This window comes from Malus sylvestris, chromosome 12, assembly GCF_916048215.2.
Source record: "Malus sylvestris chromosome 12, drMalSylv7.2, whole genome shotgun sequence".
NCBI classification, from domain to species: Eukaryota; Viridiplantae; Streptophyta; class Magnoliopsida; order Rosales; family Rosaceae; genus Malus; species Malus sylvestris.
Window position 1 is genome coordinate 15648130 of NC_062271.1, and position 9888 is coordinate 15658017.

At 34.6% G+C, this 9888-nt stretch overlaps 1 protein-coding gene across 1 annotated transcript; it reads left to right on the forward strand.

Annotated features, from left to right (window-relative positions):
* Positions 1-6541: 6541 nt before the first annotated feature.
* On the forward strand, positions 6542-9524 carry LOC126592094 (probable 2-oxoglutarate-dependent dioxygenase SLC1). The gene is made up of 5 exons (XM_050257849.1): positions 6542-6693; positions 6861-7164; positions 7439-7686; positions 8306-8651; positions 8996-9524. Exons 2-5 carry the CDS (start codon positions 6883-6885, stop codon positions 9242-9244), a joined length of 1125 nt encoding a protein of 374 aa, XP_050113806.1. The 5' UTR covers positions 6542-6693; positions 6861-6882; the 3' UTR covers positions 9245-9524.
* The last annotated feature ends 364 nt before the right edge of the window (positions 9525-9888 follow it).

Here is a 9888-nt window from a genome sequence, read left to right on the forward strand (position 1 = left end):
TCAGTTATATTTTTCCGTTTTTAAGTTAATATTCATAGATTATTTTAAACGTTAGAACAAATGGACATGGTAAAGATTAATCCCACAGTAGAGTCTTTTCTATTTATCGTTACTTAGACACCAATTCACGAATTATACTTTGACAATTGCACATCACACCAACAGGGTTTATGGGGAGTGAGATTGAAACACTTGCTTTTTGTCCAAGTGTATTTTTATTTTTGTTCTAAATAAAGTAAAGTTAGTATGTGTTATAAAGTAATAATTGTCTCACTCGAGGTTCTGCCTAGTAATCGGGCCAGTCCTGCCTAATCAGCAGTGATTCTCGCGTCAAACGGTAGAATTTTGGCATGAGGCAGGGTGGTTAGTTGGTTTCGTAGCCTTTTCTGCTCGGGTGGGGTGTTCCACACCTAATGCCCTAAAGCCCTAGTGGTTTGGGAGTCATTGACCTAAAGCTCGCTACATGGGTTGGATCGAAAGCTTAAGTGAATCGACATTGCACGACCACTACTGTTACTTCAAAAAAAAAAAAAAAAAAGAGAAAAAAAAAATCTATGCGAAGTTAGTGTGTGAAGTATGAATAAAGGGATGAGAGGTAAGAGTTTTGGTCGAGTCTCTTTAACTATGTTGGTTCACTTTACACCAAAGGAAGTTTGTGAATTCTTTTCTAATTGATTCTAAATGGCTTAGACTCTGTGGTGGGATTGGTTGGAACTTTTGAAAAGATGTTCCGATTTTTAACATTTTCTATGGATTCCAACTTGAAAGTGAGAATTTTGTTTTAGCTAAGTTTTAGTTAAGTGTCAAGTTTGTTAGTTTTTATTTTTGTTTTCTAGTCTTGTTTTGCTTGAGGACAAGCAAAAAGCTAAGTTTGGGGGTATTTTGATAAGTGAATTTTATATTATATATTTAACCCTATTCTTAGTATATTTTGGTTAATATTTTGGAAGAATTTTGATAATTTGAATTGTATTTTCAATATAGGACTTTCGACTTCCTCTGGAGCAAAACGTGGTCAAATGGACGAATTTTGGAGTAATTCCAGTTAGAAGACGTTTGTGAGTCACTTAGCTTGGTCGTATCAAAATTTGGGATTTTTTCATCAAACAGTTATTTTCTGGCGATAAAATAAAGGAGCGATGCGCGGTGTTGGAAAATGACGTTTCTGGGCTTAAATTGCATTTTTGGAGCCCAAGATGACCTCGGATGGTTTCGTGGCCTTCTGGAGATGTGTTCGGAAGGTCCTTATCTTTAAAACAAGCTATCTTGGGCCGGATTTGGAGGAGATCTGAGGCTAAAACGTGGCTGGACAAGTACTTGGCAGATTCTCCTAGTTTAATTAGGGTTTTATTTTCTAAGATATTTTATTATTTTTCTTAGTTTCCTAGTTGGAATAAAAAACCTATGTCTTAGGGTTTGTGGGGGCTGAGCAAATATATTGCTTTGGCCGTCTACAATTTTTCTCTACGCTTATTATTATTCAACTTCAGAGACAAAGAACTTGGCTAGGGTTCTTTGAGATTTTCTACTTTAAGGTGTTTTCATCCCTTTTCTTTGTAATAATATTTTCTATGATTTCAATTATGAATATGCATAACTAATTCCGTTTGCTAGGGCGAAACCTTGAGCCTTAGCATGAATATGTAATTTTTATTTAATTGCTTATGATTGATTGCATGCGCACTTTGAATTATTGATCACTGTTTTAAACTATCTAATTATCTTGATGATTGGCCACCATTAGGATGTTTAGACAAGTAATTGGATGCAATTCGGTCGGAATATCACCGGAGGATTAAGTATTGCTTCTTGTGATTAATAATTGTAATTCCATCTAAGGCGAATATCACATTCTTAGGGGTTGCATGGTTCTTCAAAAGGTTTTCATAAAACTTAATGAGTCTTGCATGTTCATATTTGATCTGAATATCACTGATGGATTGCATGTTAGATATACGTTCTTACTTGAATATCACGAGGAGAATATATATTAGGAAAACCTAACCTTCGAAGTAGCATCTGTAAATCGTAAGTAATTGGTAGAAATTCATAGGATTGCTAGGTGATGGTGGAACCCTAGTGCCTTTATAAATTGGTATTTAAAACTCTTTTCTTCGATTATTTTAGTTTTTGTTTAAAATTCGTTTTTTAATATTACCCATTCTCAAACTCTCTTTTCTCAAGTTTTAATTCTAAGTATTTAATTAGGAATTGTTTCTACACAAATTATCCAAATAGTCCTTGAGGAAAACGACCTTGCATGAGTATCTATACTACAATATCCTTGTATTCTTGCAAGTATTTCATGTGATTTTGACCCTATTTGCATTGACGTTAAAAATCCTATCATTAGGTGAGCTGAGCAGACGAGAGAGAGCAGAGGCCTTGGGATTCTCACCTCTCAGCCATTTCCATTCCCACTGCGTCTCAAATGAACCCAGAACTCACATCTCTTGCAACCTCCATCGTGTTCTCTCGAGGTACGACTCAAATTGGTTGGGGACTTGGAAGATTTGCAATTACAGCAAAACCTAAACTAACTCTCTTCCTTCGTGATTCCAAAAAAAAGTAACAATTGGATTTAAGTTTTTATATTATTGAAAGGATGTTGATTGTTTTCTGCCAGAGAGATTTCAAGCCTCTTCCGTTGATTTTCTAGGGATTGACTTCGAATTGCTTCCATTTTGTCATTGGAAAATAGGATAAAGAAGATGTAGTTTTTTTTTTTAATTCTTGTCTTACTTTTGTTATTAATTAATAGTTTTTTAATTTGTTTTTATCCATATAGTGCAAAGTTGGTAACCACGTCAGCACAAATATAGACTTATTTGTCGCGTCATTATTTAACGGAAAACTTAACAGATTGTCTAACGGATGTATGAAATTGAAATAAAATAATAATTAATGTATGAGATTGAAATGATTTAAAGATGTTGTATGAGATTGCAACTGACCCCAAACCTAAGGTGGTAAAATGTAATTTACCCTAAAATAAAAGAAAAAACTACTCTACTCTACTGTTGGTGGTTCGGGTTTTTGCTGCAGTTCAGCCTCACGTTCAGCATCAAACTTCCACTCTCGGAAATAGAATGTGAATATGTTGTTGATGCACTTCATCAGATTTAGGTCACTTTTGTCAATGTCCCAGTTAGATTGTTATGCAAAAATTATTAAATGATAAATAAATCTATTATATTATATTTAACGAATATAATTATTATTTAACTAATTAATTAGCATGTACTTCTAACTCTTGAATCAAGTGCGTCTTTATCTCCTCGAGGCCAGCTCTCCAAGACTCCCAATCTACACCAAATTTGTTACGCACTAATACCTCAACATCGCACCTAAATCTGGCGTGCATATCTGACTTCTCCACTCCATTTAATTTTTCAGCAGTGATTCGGTAGCGACTCCCACTAAAAATGCATCGGACCCGTGGCATAGCTCCCTTCTTTTTCTTGTCTACGAACAAAATATAATTTAAATAGTCGAGCTAAATATTTAATTTATACAACACGCAAAATTTAGTGCGTGTTACCTTTTCCGGAGCCTTCGCCCTCGCTTCTCTTTGACAAACGAGCACCAAATTCGATCATCGTACTTAAATTCAAACAACAATTGAAATAATAATCCGAAACAAGTCAATCATTTTTTTAAATGAATTGTGAAGAATAAGGACAACGAAACCTTAATTATATAGCAAGTTTGGGGATCTTGCGATGACATCTTCATCGCGCATAACCCTACAATAAATATTCTCTAACTAAAAGGTTGACCGTCTATCATAAATGTTTACCCTTGTGCAACGAAGCTTTGTCGCGCACAATTTTTGTGGGAAATATTTGGTCGCGCATTTATTTGGCCCCAAATATTGTCTTACCTATGTTTTTCTGCCAAACTTTGTACGACGGGTTTCTTTCTTTGTCGTGCAATGACTCTTTGCACGACATCACTGTCCGTCGAGATAGTTTTTTGGTACTTCAATTATAGTGTGGCGAAATTGAGCAACGGTGTTTTGATTTCATCGCGCTAAACACCCTTGTGCTAGACCTGGCATTCGTGTCTTGTTTTCCGTGTTTGTGTCATTTTCACGACATACCCGATATCTTAACAAGTCATGTGGTGTAAGCCCCATTAAAATAAACAGGTAATTTGACCAGACCCGGTACCCGTTAAGGAAAGTATATTTTAAATCAGTAAATAATGAAAATGAAAAACATAATTTAAGCCCAAAAAAATTGAAAACATAATACTAAATTTGTAGATGTATATCGCATTGTCAGATAAATATTATTTCAAAACATAAAAAAGAACATTTGTTTTTAAGTATTACACACCCCAGGATAAGAGTTTAATGAAAAACATTAGTACGTTACTACAAAAGACCAAAGTTCACCCAAAAAAAAAAAAGACCAAATGTTCAAGGATATGCAAAATGATAACATAAAAACAACATTAGTCTTTTAAGTATTACATACCCCAGAATAAGAGTCTAATGAAAAAACATTAGTACTTTACTACAAAAGACCAAATGGTCAAGGATATGCAAATGCAAGGAGTTGCGTTTCAAGGTTGAGGAAACCTTGCACGTCTTTGACAATAAAAACCTTCAATTTTCATCAATCACCAAGGGAAATGATATTGGTTTATTTTGAACTCCCTTAAAAATACTATTCATGAAAAATACTATTCATGAGGCTTTGTATGGTTTTAATAATTCAAATGACGATGTAACCATCCTTAAAGCGTAAAGGATGCGATCACGAGCATTTGCATATTTTTTCACATTTTTCGCACTTGTAAGTTAATTATTATTTTTTTAATGTGTTTGGTATTTTTATATTACTTGATATTTTTATTTTTAATGTGTTTTACGATTTTTTAATCTCACTTTTGCCTATTGTATACTATATTTTTAAATTTATATAGAATAACAGTACATTAATACATATTATGATATACAATATATACATATAGACTATGCCTATTGTATTTTATAGTAAGTTTTTTTTAGTAGTTTAAAAAATTAGAAACATCAAAATAAATTTTTTCTTAACGTGTCGAAACGGGTTACCTACGTCGCGTGTAAACCTATTAAGGACCCGATAACGACCCGATTAGTTATAGTGTCGACCCAAAACATGTTATTTTCATGTCGTGTTAAATGGTTGTGTGAGATATTGCGAGGTCTAGCTTGCGCGATGAGTTTGTCTTTGTCACACAAAGTTCGGTCGCGCAAATAGTTTTTTGTACTAGTGATTCTAATGTGCATTGGATAATATTATTTATGTGTTACTTATCAGCAACATCATATTAATTTTAGACATGATCAACATAATATTAATCAAGGAGGGTTTTTTATTTTTTTATTTTTTTTCCAAGAATAAATGGAACTTCATATATATTCGATCGGTTGGTCAGACGTATATGGCCACAAGCACAAAGTTATCTAACGTTCATGATACGTCGGATAGTGCTACCCTAATAACAACAATTTTGTGTGGACTCAACGAAAATACTGACAAAATAGAAAAAGCTTGCAACCATTGCTTCTGCAGAAATCGTCGTTTTTCCTTTGGATTCTTCGAAGTATGGCTAATGTTCACCTGCTTTCGAGCTCTTACTACCAAGGACAAATACATACAAAATCCTAGCATATATACCATATAGTGACCGATTCTTTATATCAAATCTTGCATATAGATACGCAGTCTTTGAGATTTGTTAATGCTTAAGGACATGTTTGATAATCATTCCCGCATTAGTTTTTAATTCTAACTGTAAGCTAAAAACTTGTTTAGTAAGAATAAAAACTGAAACTTCAAATTTGAAAGTTATTTATGTGGGTTTTCAAAATTCAAAATCAATTTTGATAAAACAGTTACAAGTATTCAAATTTTGGTTTTCTCTTTCATTCACGATGACGAGTTTCTCACCTATAGTACATCATTACCGTGATTAATTTATACGCATCCATATGACATATTACCGTAATACTTCGAAATCATCATAAAAATAAGGGCATCATTAGACTAGGTCATCCTAATTGAAGACAAAGGTTCATCCATGGAGATTGTGAAAACCTTGCGTGTAAATTTAGTTTGACCATGACTATCAAAATTAATAAGGCGCGACTAGATGAAATGATTGTTGACAATGCCAAAAAAAATTACTAACCCCAAAAAAATATGTAAATGAGCAAAAAATCAATTAATCTTTCCAAACTGAAACTAATAATAAAAAACCTTTATGGCCAAGATATCATATAGAAAGGGACCCTAGCTAGCAACTTAACAATTAATTCATGTTGGATGAGCTGCATGCCAAAAGTCAGCCATGGTATCCTACCATTTTTAATACCTTTGAAGGAAAAGGAGATGATGAACAGTTTGGAAGGTTCTAGGAAAGAGGACTAAGCTGACATTAAAATTTTGTCCCTACAACCCCGTGTGTTCTGACCCAATTGTTTTTTGTCAACGGTTTCCTTATATCCATGGAACCAGTCCTCCGGATTTAAAAAAACCGAAACCGGTTTCTCAAAACTTGCTACTGTACATGTTTAGTTCTTCATTTTTTTTCCACTATATATCCCTCGGAAACCTTCTCATTATTTCCATCTTCATTTCTTGTTGTTTATTCCCACTATATTTCCTTGTTCATTATCATTCTCCTTTTTGGAAAAGGACAGAGGTAATTATATAAAAAACGCAACTCTTTTCTTTTCAATTTTCCATTTTACTAATACGCATCTCAAATTCTAGAGCGTATACGTCTTCCTCTCACAATCACCTGCTTCCAAATACGCAGTACAGGCGTTTTAACATGATTTTCCTTAATGGTGCTTCTTTAATTTCCAGGTTAGGTTTTGGAATATTTCTCATGTCTCCAACGATGGCAGTGTTGACAACTACCGAGAATGGGGTAAGTGATCAGTACCAAAATGGCGTGAAGCGCTTGTATGAGAATGGTATAAACAAACTTCCAAACAAGTACATACTGCCCACTTTAGAACGACCTAACCGGAGTGATGACCAGGAACCAAAAGTATCCAACCAAAATCTGAAGCTGCCCATCATCGATTTCAAGGAACTGCAAGGTCCCAATAGACCCCAAGTCATTAAATCTCTGGCTAATGCTTGTGAACAATATGGCTTCTTTCAGGTGGGTCTTATAGTACTAACTCTTATGTAGGTACTTGGGCTAATTAAGAAACGATTACTTTCAGCTAAAATGAGTTATAACATTAAGCGTATCTAGCACACCATGAGTTTAGCCAAGTTGGGTAGGGCAATATGCTCCATTCTCTACATGTACCCAAGTTCAAAGTTTCATTCCCGAAGTTTAGATAAATATAGTGTAATTATCTTATCGTGGTGCAAAAAATGTTAAGCATGTTTAAAGCTTCAAAGTAATGGGTAATTGTGGTTTGATGCAGTTGGTAAACCATGGCATTCCAAGTGATATTATAAGCAGTATGACCGACGTGAGCACTAGGTTTTTTGAGCTCCCTTTTGAGGAGAGAGCCAAGTACATGTCCTCAGATATGCGTGCGCCTGTCCGATATGGGACTAGCTTTAACCAGAACAAAGATAAGGTGTTTTATTGGAGGGATTTCTTGAAGCTAATGTGCCATCCCTTACCAGATGTCCTTTCTCACTGGCCTTCGTCACCGGTGGACATGAGGTGAGAGCTCAAGCTCAGTGTGTTTTTTCTGCATAGGGATATGGCGGAAGTAATTAACGTGATCAATCATATAAATTTTTAGCCTTCGAGACACTCGTAAGTTTCGATTATGGTGTATTTCATTTATTAATTACATATTCTTGATCGCATCTCTTAAAAAAAGTCTAGACTTGCATTCCATTTGCATTTTTGAGTCCTCGTGCAAAACACGTATGCCGGAGATTGGTCAATTAAGCTACAAATAGTTTTATTGGTTGCTTTCAACTCTTCTCTCTTCCTATGGGTAAGTGTGGACATAAAGTATTGAGTAATAAACCAATCACCAACTTTCATGTCTTTTAGTTTTCAAAATATAGTCTCTAAATTAAGTCTCCTTAGCATTACTCTTAGGTATATGGTCAGATATATTATAAACACCTAGAATCAGGAGCTGTACTTCCTCGTGAGACCACACATATATAGTAGCTAACCCGTTATCCTATTCGAGCAATTAGTTTAATACTTAATAATTAAGATTTTAAAATGACAAGTAGGAATCATTTTCTTGTTCTTTTCACATATGCATACATGTCTTTTTTTATTAAAATTAATTAAATACTAATTGGGTTTTACACAATAGGAAACTGGCGGCTACCTACGCAGAGGAAAACAAATACTTATTCCTAATGCTAATGGATGCCATTTTTGAGAGCTTACGAATTGTGGGAACCACAGAGAACACGACAGAAGAAGATGAAATGTTAAAGGACTTCAAAGATGGGAGCCAGCTAATGGTTGTCAATTGCTACCCGCCATGCCCCCAACCTGATCTAACCCTAGGGATGCCTCCCCACTCGGATTATGGGTTTCTCACAATTCTTCTCCAAGATGAAGTTGAAGGCCTTCAAATTAAAAAACAAGATAAATGGATCACCGTCGAACCAATCCCCAATTCTTTTGTGGTCAACGTTGGTGATCACCTTGAGGTGAGTTTTATTACTTATAATTAAGTAGCCACTTAAAAGTTTTTTACTACATGCATGAATCACGTTGCTAATCATGTCTTCAACAATGAAAGAACACGTTTATGTAAATGATTATATGTCCTTTTTATGTAAGAAATATGCTCAACAATGTGATCAATAGATATAATCGAAAATTTTTATCTTTCTCACTTGAACTGAATCCACGTAAAGCTATTATATGCAAGGTAAACTTATTTCGTGAGAGATGTAATGTTATCCATAAACATGTAGCACTAAATTATTAAATTTTGTGTTGAATTATATGCTAATATACCATGTCATTGACTTGGTTTTTCTGGTGTTAGATATTTAGCAATGGAAAATACAAGAGTGTTCTACATAGAGTGTTGGTGAATTCTTTAAAAGGTCGGATTTCTGTGGCCTCTTTGCATACTCTACCTTTCACGCGCTTGGTTGGACCGTCACCAAAACTTATCAACGAATCAAATCCAAGGCGGTACAAGGACACTAATTTTGCCAGCTTTCTGGAGTATATTTCATCTCGTGAGCCTAAATGGAAGAATTTCCTCGAGTCTAGGAAGTTATTGACCTAATTGAAAGGGCATGCATGTTATGCCTGGAACTTCCAATGACTGGGAAAATCTGCTCGTTGACCTTTTGCAGTTTCAGTTATAATTATGTAGCAATGTTTGGTTGAAAGTTTAATTTTTTCTCTTTTTTTCTTTTGTTTTTGGGTGGGGTCCAGCAAAGGCTGATTATAATCCAACCCTAGTGAGCACTACGTAGTTTAGTGCATGACAACTTTCACAAATGAGTTTATCAATTGTATTGATGGATATATGATGATATATGAAGTTTCTACGAATTATACAATTCCTTAGTTCTCGTTGTCACATGACATTCATAGCGGTTGATTTTTTTTGTTATTAAAAAAATTTTGGTGCATGCATTTGAGATTTTACGACCAAATTTTTACTCATTTATAATGAAAATAAAAGCTACTTAGTTACATGATAAATAACACCGGATTTAGCTGGCATGTGTAAGAGTGTTTTCCTACTACTATAGGAGTTCTGTAAGAACAGAAACAAGAAGAATTACCTTTAAAACTTGATCGATCAATTGCTTCACCATCACGTAATTGCTTCTTCAAGAAGTACGGGAAGACTTGAAGTGCTTTTCTAATCACAAATCTCTTATGTTCTTCGCTTGGCAAAGCAAGAATCCAACCAAGCAA